This window comes from Pinus tabuliformis, chromosome 2_2 (assembly GCF_031772625.1).
Source record: "Pinus tabuliformis cultivar Carrire ecotype Pingquan chromosome 2_2, CPIR1, whole genome shotgun sequence".
NCBI classification, from domain to species: Eukaryota; Viridiplantae; Streptophyta; class Pinopsida; order Pinales; family Pinaceae; genus Pinus; species Pinus tabuliformis.
This window is the reverse complement of record NC_142300.1, coordinates 763,487,694-763,515,319: the sequence shown is the minus strand read 5'-3', so window position 1 is coordinate 763,515,319 and position 27,626 is coordinate 763,487,694. Positions and strand designations below refer to the sequence as shown.

The 27,626-nt window shown below is 38.4% G+C and overlaps 1 protein-coding gene across 1 annotated transcript; it reads right to left on the bottom strand.

Annotated features, from left to right (window-relative positions):
- Nucleotides 1-3,594: 3,594 nt before the first annotated feature.
- LOC149194925 (uncharacterized) lies at nt 3,595-4,595 on the bottom strand. The gene has a single exon (XM_089408001.1). It carries the CDS (start codon nt 4,275-4,277, stop codon nt 3,894-3,896), a length of 384 nt encoding a protein of 127 aa, XP_089264127.1. The 5' UTR covers nt 4,278-4,595; the 3' UTR covers nt 3,595-3,893.
- Nucleotides 4,596-27,626: the final 23,031 nt, after the last annotated feature.

The following is a 27,626-nucleotide window of genomic DNA, read 5'->3' as shown; positions in this document are numbered from 1 at the left end:
TGCGAATCTATTTTGCTTATTTGGAATGTATCTTTTCTTATCTCGTGAGCATTAGTCTCTTTTTGACCATGTATATGTTGGACAGATCTATATGGCCTGATATGTATTTTGCCCATTATATTCTCTTAATATAATATCATGATGTTTTTCTCTCTGAAAAAAAAAAGTTACTGATTTTTTATACTGTTTATTAAATATTATATGATTCTTATCTAATTAATGGAAAATAATAATCGTTATTAATATTTTTAAGATTTTGATAATGGTAAACTAATTATTTTTATATATATATATTTTTTAATTTTATAACTTAAAAATTTTATTATACTAAATACAATTATTTCAAATACTCCAAATACACAATTACGATATATTTTTAGAGATTTAAATCCAAAAGACAAACCACTCAAAACTAAAATTCAGGGACACAAACCAATAATTGCCTTAATAAATCATACTTGAAACCTTTCCTTGATTTTCTGTTTCTGTGTTAGCACAAACTTACAAAAATTGGTTTTGTATAACAAAATCGAGGGTCTGAATTTCTCTTCTGAATTTGAGCATTTTTTAAACTAAAAATCTTACTTGGGAATATTTGAAACATTTTTTTGATGGTGGAAATAGATTCAACACTATCAAGAATCTTTTAGGTACCCCACTTGAACTTTTACTCAATGAACTTTTCATATAACACGTGCCTTTGTGGCATATTAAACAATACCCTTAATTTGACTACATATTGGAAAATACCTCTAAAAATCACATTATTTAACCCCTTACCAATACAAACTCAATACACTTTTCCTATTTAAAAAATCCTTACTTTAAATATGCATTTTTCTTTAATGGTTTTTATATTTCTATATATATCTTCATTAACTTTGAGTTTCATTTTTATACTTGTTAATATAAAGACCTTTTACCCCTATTATATGCTCAATATATTATGTCATTTTTTCTTTAATATATATCCCCAATATAAATATATGTGGTATAATATTGCTTCATAATCAAAATTCTTAAAAAATATAACTCATATTTCCAAAAAAAAAATACACTAAATTTCCTCATAATCTTGACATCATCAAAATTATGTGAAATTTTCTAGACAAAAACATTGCATCGTTAGACAACTATATAAAATATACCCACCACTCCGATATAACTGCTTACGTCATTCACACCCTTCCGGCATGACCCAACTTCTATGAGCTGGAGGCAGCGACAAATTCCAGGTTGGGACGTCAGTCCGTTAGAACAACTGTGCATTAATTTGCAATGTTTAATGTAAGGACTACGACTATTATTCAATCTGTCAGTTTTTCCAATAGATCATAGAAATTCATCTGCCCCAACTTTTACGACTCCTCTCATCTGTCTGCCCCACCAGGCATATTTTTTACCTAACACGCCTTCATCCGTTTAGCCAAACTAGCTTTGTCTTCAAGAAAACCCTAAAAATTTAACGGTTCTCCGTCTTCAGACACAGCCGAGTCAGCCTCTGTGCCACATGCCGTCCATCGCTGTATCTCTAACTTTGTCCCAAGAATTTAAACGATCTTGGTCTTCACACACAGCTCGGTCAGCCTGAGTGACAATCTGTCCATCTCTCTATTTCTATCTTTGCTCATTTTCTTGGCCGCCAAGGGTCTGTCAGATTATCATTACCGCTGGTTTAAGGGTTTATAAGGTTTAAATGGTGGGAAAATCTTTCATAATTTAGTAGTTAAATGAATAGTGAATGCAGATTGATTGATCACTGTTATTCAAGGAAAACCATCTACCTGGAATGATTTATTGGTGGTTGGTAAGGGCTAGGGCTTTATTACTACCAGATCACCGCTGAGCTTTTGGCCAATGAGAAGGTGTTTTTGGACATACTCATCTAGGTATTAGGGGGTTACCCTGTTTCCTTAAGTGCAAGCAAGCTAAACTCTTAGCCAAGGAGAAAATGTTTTTAGACACACTCCAAGCCCACAAAAACAGAATGAAATCTTAGCCAAGCCAGAGCAAACCAAAGAGAAAGTGTTTTTGGACTACTCCACTGGACAAGAATAGAATGAGGTCTTAACCAAGCACTAGTAGTTTTAAGCTATACTCCAGACCAACAATCATAAAATAATTAAACTAAAAAGTTTTTTTTTTCCAATTAAAATTTAATTAAAAATTAAGAAATTAATAATTTTAATAGTAATAAATCTTTTAATATATTAAAAATATAATCTAAATAATATAATATTACTATAATAAAATTAAAAATTTTAATCAAAATAATATAAAAAAAACTTAGATTTTATAGAATTAGTAAACTTGTAGAAATTGTCAAATTGGTGAGGCAATTTTTTCTATATTTAAAAAAGCAATCTAAAAGACATGACACCAAAACTTCTGAAATTTGTAAAATTCTGTTTTGTCAAATCGATAAGGAAGATGCAATGATCAAAATTGCAATTTAAATAAGATAACATGGTTATAAAAAACTTAAAAATTAGAATTAAGATAATCTGTGAAAACTTGAAGATTATCTACTCCGTAAAAGTCGTAAGCACTATTCAAATTTATAGGGAGTTGCAGTTTTCAAATTCCGACCTTGGTGAGACACGTGCATGCAATTTAAATGACATAACATTGTTATACTAAAACCAGAATTTTCTACTCCAGATAATTTACAAAACTCGAATCTTGTTAAAATAAAAACCATCCCCTTAATCTAAGGAAATGTAAGTTGTTTTTAAATTCATATTTGTAATTTAAATAATATAATAGCAAATTTTTTTTTGGGTTTTGGAGAGTGGTAGGGTTTTGGAAAGATTGATTGGATGTTTTGTTAAAGTACTCCTTGATGTGAAATTACCAATTCAGGTTCTCCCAATCAAAATAATATATTAGACATGTTGAAAATACAGTCTTGCCAAACTTTAAAAACAAAATATAATAACAAAACTAAAATATTTAATGAAGATAATCTGTGATTCTTATTATTGAATCTATAAAACTGGTAAAAGCTATCAAATTGATAAAGAGATTCAGTTTTTGCCAAACTTCCAATCAAAATAATTTATTAGACATGTTACAGTGCTACCAAACTTTAAAAACAAAATATAATAACAAAACTAAAATATTTAATGAAGATAATCCGTGATTCTTATTATTGAATCTATAACCAAATATAATAACAAAACTAAAATATTTAATGAAGATAATCCGTGATTCTTATTATTATTGAATCTATAAAACTTATAAAAAACTATCAAATTGATAAAGAAATTCAGTTTTTGCCAAACTTGTACAAAATATCAAATTAGTAAGGGGGTGGAGTTTTCAAATCCCAACTTTGGTGGGTCACCTGCAGTTGAGCTTATCTAAAACAAGTATTGGAGTTTCAGAGGTTACTTAAACTATGGGAAATTACCCCATATCTAATAATTTTATGAATAACTTTTTTATCAGACAGAACTATTAATGATTGAACCCAAGAAGTTCACATATTGAAATTAAATCCAGAGACCGAACAGTTCATAATTTCATCCAGAAGCCCACGTTATGCAGAGAAGACTATAGGAGTATCTGTATATCAGAGATTACATTGAAAGCTAATAGAAATCTAACACACAATTTATATTTTATGGCATATTTACAGTAGTATGTATTGTAATAATCACATGGAAGTAGCAACAGCCTTTGGCTGGTCCTCACTCAGGAAGCAAATTAGAAGAATTGTCTGGCTCTTTTGGCAATCCAATTCAAACCCCTTACACTACCAAACGAAAAAGACAAGGGAATTAAAATCATATACCCAATAGTTTTTAAGACCCATTAAGATCCAACAATGGCCCTTCACCTCATGGATCCCGTTCCATTCTTAACAACTACGTCTTCCATGACTTTTTTCTTCAATTATTCTTGATACTATGGCCAGACGCAGGAACAGCCGGTGGCAACGAGACAGTGGTGTTAACAGAGCGCCCTGCTGCGCCGCCCCCAGATTTCTGAACTGGAACGCCGCTGCTATTAGTGGTTTCCTTGGCGCCGTGAATTGAATGAGAAGGAGATTGAGAAGCAGAACGCCTGTAAAGAGCCTGAGAGGATGGAAGGGCGTCGACAATGAATTCATGAATTTCAGAAGCGAACCTGCCAGAATCCCCTGGCAGGCGAATGTAAGCAGATTCCCAGGAAAATCTGCCCGAATCCCCAGGCGAAGCCAGGGCGCCGTAGAGCCTCTGGCTGCACCTGTATTGAACGATGGCACGATAAACATAAGGTAGCAATCCTTCCATAACTGCGAAAAAATCGTTGACTGCTCAAATTTGCTCTGAAATTTTCTGAATATGAAGAGATGGATGAATCTGCGAAGGCGGATGGGATTTGAAATGAGGAAGAATTTCGTGAGATTCAGAGAATGAGAAGGCAAAGATATATACCCAGAGAAGTGAGGTGGCTTTCAAGGCCAACACGGTGTGGGGGCAGTTGCAGATAAAGACGAAAGTTGAGAAGAGTTAGGGTGGTCTGGAAGCTTAAAGCGGGTGGCTTGGGCTGCTGGTTTGGTTTTTCTTCAGTGAATTAGAAGCAACGGAATGGGGATGTTTCCTTCTGGGTCAGGTGAGAGAGGCGTGACAGAATAATAGTAGAAATATAATGTTTACAGGTTGGCTGACATTGACAGATATGTATTCTTGTGGTTGGTAGGTATATGGATTCCATCTAAACGTCATGTTCTTCTCATTTATATTTATCCTGCCATCAAACCAGCCCACCACACACCAAAAACCAAAGGTCAACCCAATCCTCCGTGGCCATGAAGCCACCTTCTAGTTTTCACAAGAGGCAAAATAAAATTATTGTAGTCAATACCTATTACTTAGATTAGCTAGATTATTTGTCCCATGGATAAATTTGGATTTAGAGTTGATAATTCTTGCCATAGGTCTGAATAACCTTATTTTACTGCTCTTTAAAGAAATTTCAATATTAGACTACTAGAGTAAGTTTGGGAATTTTTTTATAATTCCAATTTTAAATTCAAAACAAAATTCTTTGATTTTTTATAAATATTAGTTTTTCATGATTAAATATTATATATAATGATTAAGTTAATAATCGAATAAATTATGTTTTCCTTGTAATCTTGTTAAGTGGGATACAATAAAGTAGTGGTTGACCCATGCAATTGGAGAGGGTGATGCGTTGCTTGCTTTATAATAATATCGCAATATGTGTAAGGTTTGGATTTAAAGAATGAGGTAATAAGTCTTTGAAATGAGATTATAGTATATGGAAAAGTTGGAAAAGTTGTTTTAATAGTGGAAATTTTAGAATAGGTAGATATGATGAATTTATCATGTTGTTTGGCTTGTGTCATTTATTTTTATAATTTTATTTGCAATTTGTAAACATTTAGGTTTTCAATGATGTGGTTTATGTTCTTGTTTTCTTATGAATATTGTTGTTAAGTTGGCTTTTTATTTATTTGATGCTTGTGTGGGTTTTATCTTCATTGCCATCTTTATGAGTGTCTGTGAGTTTTATGATCTTTATTTTTCATATTGTTCACGGGCTCATGGCATATTGCGTACTCAAGGATACTATGTATTTCTCTTTGTTTGAAAAGATGGTTAGGCTGAGGGAATGGCAATCAAGGTTGACTAGGAGGTTCTCATATTAGCTCCAGGGCTAAGGTGTTAGCTTTCATCCTCCATGAACAAGTGCCTACAAGAGTCCATGAAGAGCTTTGGGAATTTGAGGCTGATGTATGGGTGCAAGGCGGCTACCTTTTTGGTTCAAAGGTGTATATCAGCATTGCTAAGTGAGTTCTTAATCATAAGCAGATAAGGGGTAGACAAAGTCATACTTGCTCACTATTGAGCTCTATTGGAGGATGAATACACTGTTTGGAAGGGTTATTATGGAAAGAAATGAGATCAAAGAGGAAATTTTGTTGATGCTAGATAAGGTGGTGCTCCACCAAAAGGATATGAGGGTGCATCTCAAACACATTGAAATCCTGCTAGCTCCTACTCCAAGTATAGGTGGTTACGGGCACACCAACCCCATTGAAGTGGATGTCTCCATATCTATTTAGTTTTCTTATGCATTTAGTTTTGTTGTTTCTCTAATTAATTAGTTACGTTAGGTTGTGATTTCCTAGTCCTTTTAGTACTTTTCACATGCACTCCATTGTTCTTATTATGCACTTTTCGTGGTCTTTCATGGACAACATTGAACACTCTATGTTTTTGGCAAATTGGTTACATTCTAATATTTATTTTTAAAATGTGTGAAACTATTATAATTCTATAAATTAATAAAAATTAAACCCAAAATAGCATAGTTTTTTATTTAATAATTTTTGGGGAAAATTTCGAACTTTCTTAAAAGTTATAAGTAAATAGAAATTTTAATTATAAAATTTTTGTTTTAATATTTTAATTCATTAAAAAAATAAATCTAAAACATTAATATATTAAGTCCAAGGGGGTGTAGAGTAGTCGTGACATATTAAGACATTCCGTGGTGCAAAGGTCATAGGTTCAAAATTGTGTGGGAAAAAGTATGGTCATGTTAAGGGATGGTGTGCCCCAGATAGAGTGTGATTCCTAATGATTTTAATGCTTTAGATGCCTTTGAATCTCAACCCACATTAATGCTTTAGATGCCCTTCAGTCTCAACCCACATTAATTCTTTAGATGCCCTTGAGTCTAAACCCACAAATTAATGATAGAAATCATCTCATAACTCACCTAAACTAGTAAAAACAAATAATTAAATATATTAAAGTGGGTTCAAAAATTAAATTTATATACTTTTTAAGTCATTTTAATAAATTAACATGGAAAACAAAAGCTTCCTAAACTAATTTTTAGTGCCAGCAAAAAAATCATATAAAATAACATTGAATTGTTGTTGTAACTAAAAATCATATAAAATAACATTAAATCTTTGTTGTAACTAAAAGGAAACAATTAATATTATTATTTAAATAAAACTATATTCTAAATAATTTTATAATAAAAATTATTAATTTTTATGATAAAAAAATAAAATATTTTAATTTATATTATATTTTAATTTCAAAATATTAATATTATTAATATTTTTTTTAATATCTAAATTTATTATAATTAAATTAAAAAAATATTATTTTTTTCTAAATATATAAATAAATTTTCAAATTAAATAACTAATTAATTTTTATTTCTTTTAATTTGTGGCAATAAAAGTCATCAATATCAATGATTTTAATATTTATAATATATGGTAAAGTCTACATTAATACATAATAACTTTTAACAACTCATAAATAATAACTTTTAATAACTAATTAATAGGTGTTTGATTTATTTGTGAAGATGTCAATATTTTATTTATATATATTTTATTTATATAAAACTTGTTAGGACTTTTTAAATATTTATTTGTATATTATTTCAAAGTTGAAGAAGGTTCAAGGATTAACTATTTCACTGGTAAGTTTTTAATTTTCAAATAAAATATAAATTTCAACTTTATTTAAGAATATATTCTAATTAAAAGATTTATTTGAACTTTACACTTATCAAGCAATAAGATGAATCAAATTTCTTGAAGTGTAAACTTTTTTCTTGGGTGTAAAATTTGAGGAAAGGTTTGCACCTCAAAATATTTGATCCCTCTAGGAACTTGATAGATTGAGAGTTAAGATGGATGTAGGTTACTTTTAGTGATGCCTAGCCACAAAAAAAATCATAACAGGTAATTAATCTAACAATTTAAATTTGTTAAATATGTCCAAAATTAATCACATGAGTTCCTTCTCTTATACATATCATGCACTATAGTGTTGTATGTATATTAAGTCCTTGAGCCCTAGCATATGAATCTTCACAGAAAGGACATATTGAACTTGACTTAATCGATAAAAGATGTCACGAAATCTCAATGTGTAATATTCACAACAGTGAGAGTTACAGCTTAAGCTTGGGCATAGATCTTCATTTCATAGGATTTTTTTATTTTATTTATTTATTTATTTTGTACTACACTTGAGCTGGTTGAATATTGTTTTGTTTGTCGATATGCTCTTTTTTATTCATCTTTTTGTTTCCTCAATTCTTCATACTCTTCAATTATGATTTCCTCTACCTTTTCTTGTCAATTTTCTCCTCATTATACATTTTCTTGTATTCTTTAAAATTGACACTATTTCGTTGTCACTTGTTGTACTCGTATTTTATGATATGCTCTATGATATTCTCTTTGACATGCTTTCTCTCATTCATTTTTTTCCTTCATCTATTACTGACACTGTTCAAATATTATTTGTTCCAACCGATTTTGTTGATACACTCTTTGTTCCTTCCTTTGTTGTTGAAAGCCTTCTATAACTACTATTTCTTATGCCTTTATCTACCAACTTTCTCTTTTTTGTTCATTTCTATTTAATATAGTTCTAGGCTAACAATTACTGTAAAACATAAATGAATGCCTAACATGAACAATTACTATTTTCATACACTAAAATGAATGCATCCTTAGTTGTCATTTTTGGTGTTTTTATCTATTGACATGCTCTTTGTTTTTCATTTCTAGTTAAGATGGATCTTATACCAATGATCAAGATGGAAGTGGGCCCTTTGTTGTTCATTTCTATTTAATATAGATCTAGGCTGACGATTACTCTAACACAGAAATCAATGTACGTTGTTAATAATTACTTTGTGCATACACTGGAACCAATGCACACTATTAATCTGATTACGTTGAAATAAATTCACATTATTCATACAATTACAATATATTCGAAATTAACATCTACACTGAAATTAATGCATCTAGTGAAAACAATCAAATAGGATTATGAATCAACAATTATGATGGGATCAATGCATCAAGTGCAATCAATCAAATAGGATTAGAAATCAACATCTCTATTGAAATCAATGCATAAACTGTAATCAATCAAATAAGATTATAACTCAACATCTACATTGAAATAAATGCATATATTTTAGTAAAAAAGAAATATTAATGCCAAAATGATTGAAATTTGAGTTAGGAAGTTAAATATTCCTTTACCTCTTTAGTTTAGTGAAATTCCAATATTCTTTGATATCTTGTTTTTAATCTGATTTTGAGCCTTTCATGGATTTCTAAATCTGACTTCATTTACCTTTTGTAAAATCCTTACTTCATTTTTCTCTATGGTTAATAATGCTCAATATTAAGTAATATCATGTGATATCAAACATAATATTATAAAATATTATGCTTTTTTATATATATAAGTTGATAGTTTCTATTAATTCTAATTCTTGGTACGTCTTGAGAGACTCCATAAAACGAAACTAAAGGCCTGATTCCTACTAGGTTTGTTGTCCCAAATATGAAAAAAAAACCACATTACAGATAAGTTTGTGACACTAGATAGCCATAAACTGATAATCCAAAACGACAAAAAATCCCATGTAGCTTAAAACAATTGAGTTGTATCACTCGTCAAGACACAAAGTTGTAACTGGACCACCTTGGTCATTATCTAGATATGGAGGAGGATAGAAAGGTTTATGGACATGCCCTTCCATAAGCTCCATTCTTCCTTCTAGTCTCTCTAATATTTCATGGATTTGCTTTTTTTCTCTACACAAAAAAGCAATTTTTCCAACATCCACCATTGGTTATGTTGGTAATCATTCATGAACCATATGGCTTCATTCCTGTCATCATGCCTGGTCTTGTTATCTGCTCCAAGAGCGTTGTAACTTGTTGAAGGAATTCGTCCAATGTGTAAAGGGGAGAAGGCATAGCGAGAGGACTTGCAGGGATATTTGAAATTTACAGTTATCAACTACTAAGATGAATCAAATTTCTTGAGGTGTAAATCTGTTTTTTGGGTGTAAAATTTGAGGAAAGGTTTGCACTTCAAAATATTTGATCCCTCTAGGAACTTGATAAATCGAGAGTTAAGATGGATCTAGGTTACTTTTAGTGATGCGTAGACAAAAAAAGATAAATCCTAACACATAATTAATCTAATAATTTAAATTTATTAAATATTTCTAAAATTAATCGCATGAGTTCCTTCTCTTATACATTTCGTGCACTACAGGGTTGTATGTATATTAAGTCCCTAAACCCTACCATATGAATCTTCACACAAAGGACATATTGAACTTGACTTAATCGATAAAATATGTCACGAAATCTCAATGTGTAATATTCACAACAGTGAGAGTTACAGGTTGAGCTTGGGCATAGATCTTCATTTCATAGGATTTTTCCTTTTTTTTTTATCTTGTACTACACTTGAGCTGGTTGAATATTGTTTTCTTTGTCAATGTGCTCTTTGTTATTCATCTTTTTGTTTCCTCAATTCTTCATACTCTTCAATTATGATTTCCTCCACCTTTTCGTGTCAATTTTCTCCTCATTATACATTTTCTTGTATTCTTTAAAATTTACACTATTTCATTGTCATTTGTTGTACTCGTATTTTCTGATATGCTCTATGATATTCTCTTTGATATGCTTTCTCTTGTTCAATTTTTTCCTTCATCTATTATTGACGTTGTTCAAATATTATTTATTCCAACCAATTTTGTTGATACAACCTTTGTTCCTTCATTTGTTCTGTAACTACTATTTCTTATGCCTTTATCTATCAATTTTATCTTTCTTGTTCATTTCTATTTAATATAGTTCTAGGCTAACAATTACTGTAACACATAAATGAATACCCAACATGAACAATTACTTTTTTCATACACTGAAATGAATGCATCCTTAGTTGTCACTTTTGGTGCTTTTATGTATTGACATGCTCTCCATTTTTCATTTCTAGTTAAGATGGATCTTATACCAATGCTCAAGATGGATGTGGGCCCTTTGTTGTTCATTTCATAGAAATCAATGCACATTGTTAATAATTACTCTGTGCATACACTGGAACCAATGCACACTATTAATCTGATTACTTTGAAATAAATTCACATTATTCATATAGTTACAATAGATTAGAAATTAACATCTACACTGAAATCAATGCATATAGTGAAACACAATCAAATAGGATTATAAATCAACAATTATGATGGTATCAATGCATCAAGTGAAATCAATGAAATAGGATTAGAAATCAACATCTATATTGAAATCAATGCATAAACTGTAATCAGTCAAATAAGATTATAACTCAACATCTACATTGAAATAAATGCATATATTTTAGTAAAAAAGAAATATTAATGCCAAAATAATTGAAATTTGAGTTAGGAACTTACATATGCCTTTACCTCTTTAGTTTAGTGAAATTCCAATATTTTTTGGTATCTTGCTTTTAATCTGATTTTGAGCCTTTCATGGATTTCTAAATCTGACTTCATTTACCTTTTGTAAAATCTTTACTTCAATTTTTCTCTATGGTTAATAATGCTCAATATTAAGTAATATCATGTGATATCAAACATAATATTATAAAATATTATGTTTTTTTTTTTATATATATAAGTTGATAGTTTCTATTAATTCTAATTCTTGGTATGTCATGGGAGACTCCATAAAACAAAACTAAAGGCATGATTCCTACCAGGTTTGTTGTCCCAAATATGAAAACAAAACCACATTACATACAAGTTGGTGACACTAGATAGCCATAAACTGATAACCCAAAACCGCAAAAAAATCCCATGTAGCTTAAAACAATTGAGTTGTATCACTGGTCAAGACACAAAGTCGTAGCTGGACCACCTTGGTCATTCTCTGGATATGGAGGAGGAAAGAAAGGCTCATGGACATGAGCTTCCATCAGCTCCATTCTTCCTTCTAGTCTCTCTAATATTTCATGGATTTGTTTTTGTCCTCTCCACAACAAAACAATTTTTTCCAACATCCACCATTGGTTATGTTGGTAATCATTCATGAACCATATGGCTTAGTTCCTGTCATCATGCCTAGTCGTGTTATCTACTCCAAGAGAGTTGTAACTTGTTAAAGGAATTCATGCAATGTGTAAAGGGGAGAAGTCATATCTAGAGGACTTGCAGAGAACCATGATGGTTGGTCGACCTCTTCCACTAGGTGTTAATTGGCTTCAGGGTGAATAGTTCCATGGCCCCATGGACACCCTCCCTGATAGACACAACCATGTTGGAGAAGCATGGATTCCCAATAGTTATAGTAACTTTGGCTTCCCAGTAAGCACCACACTTAATGAACCTCCCAAGAAATTGTAACAATCACAACCTCTGCACTCTCCACACTAAGCTCCTAGGGAATCTACTAAACACCTCCCAACACACTATTCATGATTAGAGGGAAAATAACATCCCCGCATAAACTCTCCACTCTCCAAATGTTGCATGGTTGATCCAGGTGGATATTGGTGGCCACCCGCTAATTCCACTTGGATCCCCTCCAGTGCTTCTTTTAGTTTTTTCAGTTTCCTTAATTATAGCATAGTTTACTATTTTTAGTAGTTTTTCAGGTCCTAATCTTTCGAAGCCGTTTTGAGGCCCTAAACGACGTTTTTTGGGAAATCTACCGCAATGATTTTTCTATCAAAAAATCGTCTTTTTCGTCATAGTCCTTGGAGAGATCTTTCCAATGGGCTATCATGCATGTCAAACGGAGATAATATGACCAATTCGCAACCCCGGGAAGTTGGCTATCCAACTCACCCCAACGGGGCCCACAAACTCTTGGTGTTGTTAGAAAATTATATATTACGAAGCAATGGAACACATAAAATATTGCAGAAATATAAACACAGAAAACGCACAAAACAAGAGAGACACAGATATACGTGGTTCACCCAGTTTGGGCTACGTCCACCCCGAACAGCCAGTCCTTCCTTTCTATTATCCAGCAAAATGAAGAGACACAACCTACAGCAAATCCGCTGTAATATCCTTTGTTTTCTATCACAGTATCACCTCTGTGTTTCTCGCTCACAGAATACACATCTATCACACAGCCCCAAATACAATGCCCTCATACAAAGAGAGGGGTTTCCTTCTAGGGCAAAAAACCCTAAACTAAACATAAGTTCTACCGTCAGATCATCTGCCTAATGAACGGCCCAGATTGACTAGAAATTACTATACTTTTACAAGGCAATTTTACAATTATTTTTGGCTTCGGGGGCGCTGCCCCCGAGCCCCTGCCGGGGGATCGCTGGCCCCCGGACCCCCGCGGGGGGGACAAGTCCCCCCCACACCCCCCCCGCATGGAGGGGTGTACAAAACTTCCTGGGGTATACATCCGGCTGAAACAAAGACCTCTGAGCAATCATGCTCCACACACAACAATCTCCCACTTGGAGAATGATTGTAGCAACTCCACCGCTGCTTCATTTGCTGGACAATGACTCCTCTTTGGACCTGGCTATTTCTCATCTTCATAGTCATCCTTGAAGACCAATCGAAACTGAGCATGTTCTCAGTTTCTCCCTGGTTACAACTTTTGTTAGCATATCTGCAGGATTCTGGCTAGTGTGTATCTTTTCCAGCTTCAACTCTCCATCTTCCAACACTGATCGTATGAAATGATACTTCTATGTGTTTAGTCCTGGAATGAAATGCTGAGTTCTTTGCAAGATGAATGGCACTTTGGCTATCACTGTATAACGTGCCCATATCATGCTTCTTAGAATGTTGCATGGTTGATCCAGGTGGATATTGGTGGCCACCCGCTAATTCCACTTGGATCCCCTCCAGTGCTTCTTTTAGTTTTTTCAGTTTCCTTAATTATAGCATAGTTTACTATTTTTAGCAGTTTTTCAGGTCCTAATCTTCCGGAGCCGTTTTGAGGCCCTAAACGACGTTTTTTGGGAAATCTACCGCAATGATTTTTCTATCAAAAAATCGTCTTTTTCGTCATAGTTCTTGGAGAGATCTTTCCAATGGGCTATCATGCATGTCAAACGGAGATAATATGACCAATTCGCAACACCGGGAAGTTGGCTATCCAACTCACCCCAACGGGGCCCACAAACTCTTGGTGTTACATCTCCTTGGGTTAGGGTTTTGGTTGTTTTGGGTTTTCTCTTATTGTTCAATAATAAAAAGGCCCTTGAATAGTTATAGTAACTTTGGCTTCCCAGTAAGCACCACACCTAATGAACCTCCCAAGAAATTGTAACAATCACAACCTTTGCACTCTCCACACTAAGCTCCTAGGGAATCTACTAAACACCTCCCAACACACTATTCATGATTAGAGGGAAAATAACATCCCCGCATAAACTCTCCACTCTCCAAATGTTGCATGGTTGATCCAGGTGGATATTGGTGGCCACCCGCTAATTCCACTTGGATCCCCTCCAGTGCTTCTTTTAGCTTTTTCAGTTTCCTTAATTATAGCATAGTTTACTATTTTTAGCAGTTTTTCAGGTCCTAATCTTCCGGAGCCGTTTTGAGGCCCTAAACGACGTTTTTTGGGAAATCTACCGCAATGATTTTTCTATCAAAAAATCGTCTTTTTCGTCATAGTCCTTGGAGAGATCTTTCCAATGGGCTATCATGCATGTCAAACGGAGATAATATGACCAATTCGCAACCCCGGGAAGTTGGCTATCCAACTCACCCCAACGGGGCCCACAAACTCTTGGTGTTACATCTCCTTGGGTTAGGGTTTTGGTTGTTTAGGGTTTTCTCTTATTGTTAAATAATAAAAAGGCCTTTGAGCCTCATTGTAAGATAGTTCAGAGGCATGTAGCCACCACATTTCTTCTCAGAGATAACCTACCATTGCCCTAGCTGGTTTTTTTCCATTACTGTTTGTAAGCATATTTCATTATTTTACATTAATGAAATGAAGTATTATTTCCTGATAACCTACCATTGCCCTAGCTGGTTTTTTTCCATTACTATTTGTAAGCATATTTCAGTATTTTACATTAATGAAATGAAGTATTATTTCCACTGCATATCTATGTTTATGGTTATCTCAGTAATTTGTTGTGTTCCTGTTTCAGTTCGGATCAGTGGTATCAGAGCGGTCTGCTTTTTCTTTGTTTTTCTTTGCATGTCCCCAATGAGGTTGGGATATAAGGAGTTAGGGCTTGAATTGGTCAAACCTTTGCAAGACCAACCTCGCAAATCCCTATGGCCTCCCATGGCAGATGAGAAGAAAGACGAGGGGGCAGGAGATCCTATCAAAATCTTGCTTGATGAAGCCTTGAGTGACAATGAAATGCGATGATGGATAGCTTTTCCCAGATTCTTCAATGGCTACCCAGAAGCGAAGCATCGGCTTCCAATAACTACACTGGAAATGCCACGCCCTTTAAGGTACAAGTTAAATTTTGAAATCCCCATATTTGAGGGTCAGATAGATGCAAATGCCATAGATAAATGGTTAAATCTGCTAGAGGGTCATTTTTCTATTCATGAATTTTCGAGTCGGGAAAAGATTGTTTTTGCTCTTCTCAAGGCAGCCCCCCACGTCAAGGACTGGTGGGAAACCTACTGCGAGCAGAAGGATGAAAATACCGGGTCACTATTTTCAGCCACACCCACCTGGAATTCATTCAAAAATGCCATTAAGGAGCAGTACTACCCTGTTGGAAGCTATGAGTATGAATACATAAAGTGGACCATGCTGCGGTAGGGAAGGGACCAAGATGTTCCAGAGTTCACCAATCTTTTCCATACCCTTCGCACGAAGTTGGGTATCAAGGATTCAGAGTAGCATTTGATACTCAAATACCGTGGCTGCCTACACAAGTACATCCAGGAAGAAATAGAATTCCTAAACCTCTCCTCGCTCGACACAGCATACCGATATGCTGTCAAGGTTGAGCAGAAGTTTAAACAAAAGAAGCGAGACTTTGGATCTGCAAATCTGAAGCAAGGGAAAGGTGCCCCTAAACCACAAAAAAAAGGACAAAGCCAAGGCGGGACTGCCCAAGACAACTTGCCAAAGCTGCAAGCAAAGAACAATGTCGTGAAGCCGAGAAAGGACACAGGAAAATGGTGTGAGTTCCGTAAGAGCTCCACTCACAACACAAGTGAGTGTCAGGCCAAGCAGTCACTGGTGGCTGAGCTAAAGGTTTCAGAATCAGCTGCATGTTTCGACTCTGATTCAGAACCCGACAAGGGGAATGACAAAGGGAAGCAGATCATTGATGCGGATCCCAACGCCACTGTTGCTACTGCCAAAATCCAGAAAAACTAACCCGAAGATCCAGAGGAGGAGGAGCATCTCTTCCACTCCCAAATGTGGGTAAAGGGCTCCCCGTTACAGTTCATTGTCGATAGTGGGAGCCAAAAGAACCTCATTTCAGCAGAGGTCATGAAGCGGTTGGGCTTACTGACCATAACACATCTACAACCATACACCATCAGGTGGCTTCACCGAGGACGGGATCTTCGCATGAGCCAGCAGTGTCGCCTTCCATACAACATCAAGACCTTCACAAATGAGGTATTGTGTGACATTGCTCCCCTTGAAGTTTGTGATGTATTATTAGGACAACCATACTTGTGGAAGCGACATGTTGTGTATGAATCAAGGCCCCGTGCTGTTATTATTACATTGGGAAATAAGTTGTATAGGGTACCAGAGGTCACCGCCAACCACCATCTCTTTGATTACTGCAAAACAATGCAGTAAGCTCATTTCCAAAACTGGGAAATTTGTTTTCCTGATGATACGCCCTTAAGGAAAGAAGAAGATGGTGGCCACAGCCTCCAGACAGGGCCCCTCCACACAGGGCCCCTCCACACGACAATTACAGATGGACAAGGTCGTGGAGGAGTATGAGGACATCTTCACCTCCCCCGCAGGGGTTCCTCTGCACTGTCAGGTCAAGCACTCCATCGATTTGACCCCAGGTGCGCTGCTACCCAATGGACCAATCTATCGATGCTCCGTTCTGGAGAACGATGAAATCAAGAGGTATATTCAAGAGCTGTTGTAGAAAGGTCACATCCGTCCGAGTTCATCGCCTTGTGGGAGCCCAACTATGTTGGTACAAAAGAAGGATGGGACTTGGAGACTCTGTATTGACTATCAGGCGTTGAACAAGCAATGACATGATCAACATCGGGTGCCACACAAGTTTCAGGTGGGTGAAAAATTTTGGTTCCATTTGCAAAAGGAATGCCTTACCGGAGCCTATTGGAAACTCAGACCACTCCGATATGGTCCTTACACCATTACCAAGGCTGTGGGAGACAATGCATTTCAGCTCAACATTCCCCCATTCCTTGGCCTGCACCCAGTGTTCAATTTGGACCACCTTTGGCCATACTTTCCACCATTACTAGACACGCCCGACATTGCAGAACAACTCACACCCATAGAGTTAAATCCAGATTGCATGGAACAAGCTGCAACTGATTGAATCATGGACACACAGATCAAGCACACTCGCCAGCAGAATATCCAACTGTATCGAGATGTCAAAATAGGACAACTCCTTCACCAGGGCAAGTGGCTCACCAGGGACCAAGTCCAACAGAAGTTCCCTCATCTCATGGAGGAACTCAACGCAATGGGGACCATTGCTTCCCTAAGGGGGGAGGAATGATCCAGGTGGATATTGGTGGCCACCCGCTAATACCACTTGGATCCCCTCCAATGCTTCTTTCAGTTTTTTTCAGTTTCCTTAATTATAGCATAGTTTATTACTTTTAGTAGTTTTTCGGGTCCTAAACTTCCAGAGCCGTTTTGAGGCCCTAAACGACGTTTTTTGGGAAATCTACCATAGCGATTTTTCTATCAAAAAATTGTCTTTTCTGTCGTAGTCCTTGGAGAGATCTTTCCAATGGGCTATCATGCGCGTCAAACGGAGATAATATGACCAATTCGCAACCCCGGGAAGTTGGCTGTCCAACTCACCGCAACGGAGCCCACAAACTCTTGGTGTTACATCTCCTCGGGTTAGGGTTTTGTTTGTTTAGGGTTTTCTCTTATTGTTTAGTAATAAAAAGTCCCTTGAGCCTCATTGTAAGACAGTTCAAAGGCATGTAGCCACCACATTTCTTCTCAGAGATAAGCTAACATTTTTTTTTTTTCTCAGCAATACTAACTACTTTTATATTAATATGTACAGAAAACTTTACATCCATAGAAGCTGGCTGCCCAAGGCCAACTGCGGCTCATGGGTGGCATTTTCAGACTTGTATTTTTGCCTCGCAGGGCGATAGGATCAGAAGGATCAAAATTCAAAACGTTAAGAGTTTCCAGAATGGCCCCATAACGACCCACGCAGGGGCATTTCCAAAAAGACATACAACCCAGACAAACTGTAGAAACTGAATACATAACCGTGAACATACAGAAACGAGGCAACCACCAAAGATTTGTGCCCAACATAAGACTTCGTCCCCACTGCAACGGTGGAGACCGCATACAATAACTAGCAACAAAAAGAACACAGACCACCATGTGAAACAGAAAATTGAAATTGTTCATACCCCAAAACCCGACCTGAGAGAGGAAGGCATAAACACAAGACCGCCGCTGAGAGTTAATCCTCTGGCTCTTCTTCCATAGCCGTAGGATTATGCGCTGGTTCTGGCTGCTCGGGAGCTCGACGTTGGGTGGTGGATTGAGAGCGCTCTGTCCCTGAATTGCCCTCCTCACTCGCCGGTTCCTCCACTGGGAGCTTCCCTCGACCACTTGCTGAGCCTTCCGCTTCAGTTGACGGCTCCCCCAATGGGAGCTTCCCCTTACCGCGCGCAGTATTATCTTCAGCCAGGACCAGAGACGATTCTTCTGCGTTCTCCTCTTGAATTTGGGTAAAAAGCACAGAGATATGTGCATTAATGCCTGGATTATCCCCAGAGCTACCCAGTGTGAAGATAACTGAACCAAATGCAGGTAGCTTGGGCTCCCCTCCACTAGAGCTGCCCACTTCCATGACTTGACAGGCCGGGATAGGGGTGGCTCCCATTCTCCTGTAACAGTAACAACAGCAACAATGATGATGAACGTCCGCAGCTGGGGGACGAGAGGATTCTCCGCGCCCGGGTCCTCTGCGACAAGGCATCCTTTCACGCACCATGATAGCCACCAGCCCCTTATTCCGTTCCCCAGCAGACGAGGTCCGGCACTGGATCTGAGCCCTCCCCACAACGTGCAATCCCCAATTCGGGAGAGAGCAAAGCTTAAATAGGCGTATACACAGCCCAGAGAACGCAGGTGTGAAACGAACCTCGGCCCAACTCTCCACCACCAGCTCACAGCATAGACGCTCAACACTCTGAAAATTCCTCTCATCACGATGAGCTCCCTTCCCCAAGCCATCTGCATACTTAAACCGCGTAACATTACCACTGAAAAGACCTGCATTGAATGCCCCTCGCAGGTTAGCCATTCCCTCCATCGGCTCCATTAAGGATGCCCAGAAGCCGCTTCAGTTGTGAAGTTTCGGCGGCTTGCAGCATTAAAAGCCCAAGCGCTATCACGTGGCAGCCCATGCCCGGCATGTGGCTCGCCATTGTATGTCTTAATGCCACCCGCATCCGGGGTGATGACCTCTGCAAGGATCAGGCTTTGGCATTCCTGGAGCTGTTGCCTGTTTGTGATGAGGTTTATGTCTCCCGATGCTAGAGAGTGATCAGACTCTGTCCCGATGTTAGCAAGGAGATCCGCAATTTTGTTGCCCTCTCGTTTTATGTGTGTGAAGGAGATGGCGCTAAAATTGCTGAGCTTCTGTGCTAAGTCATTTAACCTTGCTTCAAGCCTCCAACTGGGTGCGACTTTCCTAGCATTCGAGCCATTCTGAAGACGGGTGGCTATATTGATAAGAATTTGGGAGTCTCCTTCCACAATTAGGGGCTGTAGGTGAAGATTCCCTGCTAGTACCATGCCTTGCCATAGACCTTCCAACTCAGCTGAGTTGTTAGTATCCCACCCTATGTTCCCAAAGTAAATCCGCATGGGTTTGCCCTCAGAGTCCCGTATTATGCCCCCATATCCTGCTGCACCAGGATTTCCTTTGGAAGCCCCATCGAAATTTAGCTTGTATGAAGTTTTGGGAGGGGCTTCCCATTGACAGCATTCCTTGCTATTATTCTTGAGAGCAGTGCTGTTGAGGGAGTCAAGAGGTAGCTGCAGCTGCCAATTGTTTAGGATGTTGTGCTCATTATCAGTGGAGGGAAGGTCATCCTTAGTCCATACCTGAAGCGCCATAGTCTCTTGAATGTTCTTATGGATCTTGTTCCAGGTTTCCTCTAAGGGAGATTTCTTGTCTTTGAAAATGCGCTGGTTGCGTTCCTTCCAGATATTCCAGAGGACGATCCCCGGAACAATACTCCAAAGATGATTAAGGATCCTGCTGTTATAGGGCTGCATTGGCCAGAGTCTTAAGGAGCTGATGATATCCCCTTCTCCCCTGCCACTTCTTTGACATCTGAAACTGACCTTGTTCCATAATTGATTGGCTAGAGGGCAGGTATCTAGAAGATGATGAAGAGTTTCTTCATTTTGCGAGCAATTAAGACAGATAGAGGGGCCATGGAAGTTCCGCTTTCGGAGCTTATCCCAGGTGAGTATTTTTTTATGACTCACCAGCCAAAGAAAGTAGGTGATTTTTGGCCATGGTCCTAGCTTCCATATTTTACTCCACACAGGGTCAGGGGGGGAAGGGAAGTTGCATAACAACCTGTATGCTTCAGAAGTAGTATAAGATCCCTTGGGAAGGTATCCCCATCTCAGAATATCCCTGCCATTGTTCTGCCTGATGCTTCTTTTCTTCAGTTCGGTCGCGAGCTCTTCTTGCTGCTGAATATCTGCATTGTGGAGAATTAGGTCGCTTCCTTTCCATTTTCTAAAGCTATGCTCTATCTCTGAAGACCAGAATTGGTGAACTGTTTTCTGCTGCTGATCCAGGCTGTCAGGTATTAGCGCTGGGTGGAGAGTGTCTTGGAGTTTAGGCTGTTGATTCCAGGCATCGGTCCAAAATCTTGCCGTACATCCGTTCCTTATCTCCCAGAAGCTATGCTTCTGAATTAGCTGGTGATGTTGCTTGGCCGCATTCCATATAGTGGAACCTTTTTCAGTGGGAATGAAACGGATAAGTTCTTCTTGAGGTCGATTGCCGGCATACTTGGCCGTCCATATTTTCCCCCAGGGTTTGTCAGGACTAGTGATCCATTGCCACCAGATCTTGGCATTCATAATGGAATTGCTGTGTTCAGGATCCCTTAATCCAATGCCTCCCTTTTCTTTTGGCATGCAGACATTGGTCCACTTCACCAGGGCCCATTTGTGGTTGGTAGCTGCGTTGCTCCACAGAAAATTACACTGTAGGTTTCTTATACTTTTTAAAACCCACTTAGGCGCTGCAAGGATGGAAAGCAAGTACAGAGGCATTGCCTGTAAAACCGATTTGATGAGGACGATTCTACTGGCTAAATTAAGAGATCTGTAAGTCCAGAGATTGAGACGATTTTCTAATTTCTCCAACAGGGAGCGCCAAGCGGGTTGCTTGAGAGCTGAAGCCGAGAGAGGAGCACCAAGGTATTTGGAGGGAAAAGCGGCCGCAGAGAATCCCAGGATGCGCGTAACAACAGCTTTCACAGAGGGCGGAGTATGGAAAAAGAAGATCTGGGACTTAGCGCAATTGATGTGCATGCCTGAGGCCTCCGAGAAATCATGAAGGAGGGATTTTAGACGATGGGCTTCACGGGCAGAGGGATACCCAAAAAGCATCGTGTCATCGACAAATTGATGGTGAGAGGTTGCAGGGGAGTTATGCACAGAGATGCCATTGATCTGATGAGAAAGGAGGGCTTGCTTGATATGTCGCCCTAACCCTTCAGCCATAAGGACGAAGAGAAAGGGGGAGAGGGGATCCCCTTGACGGATACCTCTTGAAGGATTAAAGGGGCGGGAGGGGATGCCATTGACGAGAATGGAGAAATGCGTGGAAGTAATCAGGTTCATAATCCAGCATATCCAAGGAGAGCAGAAACCAAAAGCTATAAGCATGCTATGAATGTAATTCCAGCTTAGTTTGTCAAATGCCTTGGAGAGGTCTAGTTTGAGAAGCATACCTGATTGCTTAGAGTGCTTGAGGGAATGAATAATTTCGTGAGAGAGCAGGATGCCATCCATTATGTGCCGCCCTTCCACGTACCCTGACTGTTCCGGAGAGATGAGCCCAGGTAGCAGAGGTTTGAGTCGATTTGCTATGACTTTTGATATTACTTTGTAGATGACATTGCATAGCGCAATGGGCCTGAACTTATCAGGGGTAATGGCGTCCTCCTCTTTGGGGATGAGAGTTATAAAGGTGGCGTTGAGAGATGGTAAGAGCCAGCGCGTCGCCCTGGATTCTTCAACTATCTGCCATACCTCCTCCTTTAGCATATCCCAGAAGGAGTGAAAGAAGGTAGTAGAAAATCCATCGGGCCCCGGGGCCTTGCCTTCTTTGAGCTGCTTCATTGCTTCGTCCACTTCCTGCGAAAGAATAGGGCGCATTAGGAGATCGTTTTGTTCCTCCGTAATGATTTTTGGGATATTGCCCGTGATTTTGCGAATGGCCTGTCGCCGGTCTTCTCTTTGGTCTTGATGGATCTGTTTGAAGTGGTTGAGAAGTTCCTCTTCAATCTCCTCATGGGTCTCTGCTTTTGCTCCAGATTGTTTTTGGATGAAGGGAATGTTATTGTGCATTCTTCTCTGAACAGTAGTTCTGTGGAAGAACTTTGTGTTGCGCTCCCCTTCCTTCAGCCATCTGACCCTTGACTTTTGTTTCCAATAAATTTCTTCCTGCTTCCTTCTGTTCTCCAACTGGCTATGGATGAGGCGTTCCTGCTCCAAGGTGGCCTCCGAGTGTCCTGCAACAATGACCCTTTGGTGAAGAGTCTCCAGGTCCTGAGTGAGCTTTTGCTGCTCTTTGAAAATGTTTCCAAAGGTTTCCCTATTCCACCTTTTCAATTGATCTTTGAGAAATCTTAACTTTTGCTGGAATTGATACATCTTTGATCCCTCTGGGGGAGTGTAAGAGGCCCATGAAGTTTTCACAAAATCCCTGAAGGTAGGATGCGTGAGCCAAAAACCTTCGAATCGGAAGGGTTGTTTGGTTAAGTTACCTGGCCTTTGCCATTGTAGTGCTATTGGCCAATGGTCCGATCCGGAGTGAGCAAGAATGGTTGCTGAGAAGTCCCCTCCTAAGTGGACCGCATTGTCAGAGAGTAGAAAGCGATCCAATTTTGAGGCGATCTGGTGTTTGCCCGCCCTGCGATTGCTCCAAGTAAAGGTTCCATTGCAAAACGGCATGTCTATGAGTGAGGTCGCTTGGATGAAGTCCTTGAAGTGACTGTCTTCTTGCTCCAATCTGCGTCTGCCTCCCAGCTTCTCTTCAGTTTTAGTTATCATGTTGAAATCCCCGGCAACGATCCAGAGTGGATACTTTCTGCTGTTGCTGAGAGTTTCAATTGTGTCTAGAAGCGCTGTCTTGCTTCCAGCGTCTTGAGGGAAGTAAACATTTGACAAATTACCAAAGATATTGGTGCCCAAGATATGAAAGGTTGCCTGAATAAAGTGGTGCGCCGCATGAAAATATGAGAGGGATACCGCCTGGGTATTCCACGCTATTGCTAGACCTCCTGAGGCCCCGGAGGCATCTACAGCTACCGATCTGCAGCCAGGCCAGGCTTTCGAGAGAATGCTGCCTAGCGTTGTATTGTTGCACTTGGTTTCTTGGAGAAAGCACAGATGTGGCTTTTCCTTTTTTATCATATGTTTTAACATCCTGAGTTTGCTGGGACTATTAAGCCCTCTTATATTCCATGATACCAGCTTCATCATTAACTATTGATGGAGGGTTTGTAGTACTTTGTCAACTGTGCATATTTGCCTGAATCCACCAGGATTTTCCCAATCTCTATAGTCCTTTGCAGATCAGTCTTTCTGCCTCTTTTCTTTGAGTCTTTTGTGCGTGGACCTCCGTCCCAATGACTACCTGATTGTATGCCAAGCTGGCTTTGATAATAAGCTCGAGAAATGACCATTTCGAGCTTGTTGAGTTGGAGTTCTGGTATTGCATCATACGCTTTTTTTTTACAAGCTATTTCCAACTCTAGGAGGTCTAATCCGTGCATGTCGATACTCTCGGGCTCTTCATCCATGACTTGCACTTGATCGCTTTCTTCAGTGCTAATCTCAGGGTTCTAGGAGCGTTCCAATGATCCATCAACCTCCATTTCTTTGATGATTTCCGGAGTATCTTTCTGATCCCGTTTGAGAATAGAAGGGGGGATGACAAGCGAGGAGGATTTGGGGGGGGATGCAAAGGAGGGGAAGGCGACGAGGATGACGGGTGATCAGGAATGGCCTCAGCGCTGTGAGGCGGATTCTCAAAGGCCTGGCCAAGAATGTCAAAGCTGTTCTTGGTTACTGGGCCATGAGACTTAGGGGGCTGGGGTTTGAACCCATTTTGGGGTTTTTTGTGAGAACGCTTTCTGCTTGTGACTTTGGTGAAGCCATCCTGGGCAGGGGAAACAGAGGAGTCGGGAGAGCTATTTTGGGTGTTTTGAGGACAGTCCCTAAAAAGATGACCAAGGGTATGGCACTTACGGCAGCGGAAAGGAACATGCTCGTAGTCAAGAGGCTGGATCCATTCCTCATCCCGGTGAGCAAGAGTGACCGATTCAGGTAGGGCTTCATTGAGACGGATAAAAACACAAATTCGGGCATAGGAGATAAACTTACGAGACTTGGTTTCTTCCGCTGCTTTGATAAATTCTCCCACCCCATCTCCTATCCTTTTAAGAGCTTCCTCCTCCCAATATTCATCCGGGAGAGAGTATAATCGAATCCAGACAGGCGCCCAGGTTAGATCTTCCTTGTCTGGATTGAATCTGGGTATCCAATCCCTCAGATACAATCTGGCCGAGTTAAAAAAGTATGGTCCTCCCACTAATATTCGATGCTTGTCCTCCAAGCAATAGAATATTGCCGTGAAGAAACCCTTCGGACCAAGCTGTAGCGTAACATCCCCCTTTGGTTTCCATTTCGCCGCTATCCATCCATTCAGAGCTTTCTCAGTAGGCCAGAACCCTATGAACTTCCCGATGAGGGCATGATCTCACATAAACTCGATTCTTTTGTCTATCAAGTCTCCTGGCAGCTCGATTCGTGGTCTATCCTTGGCAACTGGTCTGCAGGTTGATGAGGTGACCTTCAGACCTTCTTCTAGCTTTTCAGTGCCCTGCTGGGGATTGCTGTCTTCATCCTTACGATTTCCGTTTCCGTTGATGCCGTTCTGGGGTGTTTTCCCCCCGTTCAAGACTTCTCCGTCCACTGACCCGAAGACAACGCTTTGCGCCGGATCTAGCTGCTTCGGGGAGGGCTCTGACGCCCCCCCCCTGCGGCTGGGTCATTGTGAGCCCCTGGTACCCTGCAGATCTGTGCCGCTGCAGCGATCTTTCCTCTTCAGCGATGAGCTTGACTGGGATGCTGTCGGTGCCATCGAAGGAACGTTAAGAGCCCTAGTAGAACCCTAGCCTCGCCAACATGTCTAGAGATAAGCTAACATTGCCCTAGCTGGTTTATTTCCATTACTGTTTGTAAGCATATTTTAGTATTTTACATTAATGAAATGAAGTATTATTTCCACTGCATATCTGTGTTTATGGTTATCTCTGTAATTTGTTGCATTCCTGTTTAAGTTTAGATCAATGGTGATGTACACACAACAACCTTCCAAACATTGTAAGAGCACCAGTATCCATTATCGCCACCTTGAATATTATTTTGCAAGCCAACCACCAGAGACCCTATCCTCATCTTTTTTACGAGCTTCCTAGCTAAGGCCCAACAAAATTCCCACCACAAATTGAACAAATGAGCATACCAATAAAAAAAGTGTACAAACCCTTGGTTTAATTCACAATACTTGTAACTTACCATAGTGTAGGAGCAAAGGGAACCAACAATTGTTCACCTCTCCAATTCCGTTTGTCCTGAAAATTCAATGAAATGATTACACCACCATCATCATTAGGTGGGTGCCCTTTAATCCCAGATCCTAGACCCACATAGAGACAACCTCTCTACTCACATTAGCATTTCCAACAACACTCACTGAAATTCCTATGACTTTTGTTCTAGTTTGGCTCACATGGAATGGAACTGGTAGTGTTCCACCAACAACAATACGATACACTTCCTCACCCAATAGTGCTTGCCACCCCTCGCTTGAATGGATTTATCACTCAACATCTCCAAAAGCCTCGACACTGTAACGACAAGGAAAGCAAGACGAGAATGTTTCATCACACAAAGTAGCATGTGTGAGAGGACGACGAGGTTTCCACCAAATCACGCAAGCCACTACTTATCACCCCCATCAGGGAATTATACAATATTATGTTAAATAGTATACAATATTTTAATGTTAGACATTATAATATTATGTTTAATATTATAATAATATGTCTAATATAATATTGATATTTTTTATTATTATGTTATATTACATTATATTAAATCTCTCTAGCCTAATGCATTAATATAAATTATAATTTATTAAACTTAATATGATAAACCTTAATGGCATTAATATAACAATATATTAATATTAGACCCAATATTATACTAAAACTCTTTATATTATTCCAAATCCTAAACCTGCAGCCATGTATCAAGTTACTCTAAGGGAAAATTGGATATAACTATGTAAACACGTCCTCCATTACATCTAATTTATCACTTTGAACTTTATTTTGGACATACTCTTCATGAATTTCATGACAAAAGAATCACCTTCCTCTCCAAGACATATACCAATCTTATCTCACTTAAATATCACATAAGTAACTTAATAGGATGTAATATAACTAACTTAGTATTATGTAAGACATCTAGCTTATATTAAGTGTATTATTATAATATCATAAATATTTAGAATAGGATAATTGTTATAAAATAATCATTATATAATATAGTCATTAATATATATTGATAAGTGTGAATCATAATTTCTTTGTACTTTAATTATCTAAATTAATAAGTAATCAATAATTATTACCTTATCATATATGTATTTTATATATGAATTTTATATTGTTAAATACATGTTAAGATAAAGCAACCATCAATTTTTTACTTCTACCTATTTTTGTGTTAAGAAATACATATTATAATGGTGGGTACTAACTCCAAGTAAGTACGCTTAATTACATATGAACCCTACCTGTTTTGGTAAAAAGACTTGCATAAATCATAGTAGGCAGTGATTGTAGGTAAATACATTTATTTACATGAATATATATTTCTTTTTTTATATTAATCCAATTGATATAAAGAATTCTCATATGGAATTCTAAGCCTAATATGGACAAATAATCTTTGAAGAAATTTCTATTGAGTCAACATTTAAATGTTTACACTCATTTCTAAGCAACACAACATCTCCCCTATCCTAAATTTTTATTGAGCTGACATTAAAATGTTTACACTCATTTGTGAACAATGCTAAATCTCCTCCATATTGGTTTGTAGGGGGGTCTCTTAGTGTAGTTCTTGATAAGGTATTTTGTGTGTGAAGGTCTTTGTCAGAGGAGGATGGAAAAAGATTTGAAGATTGAAACATTAAGGATATAGCTTCTAGATAATTGTGGGGGAGTGAGGACTCTTTAGTTGTAGGAAGTTTTAGGGTTTTAATCACAAGCTAAAAATCCTTGTGTAAATAATTGCT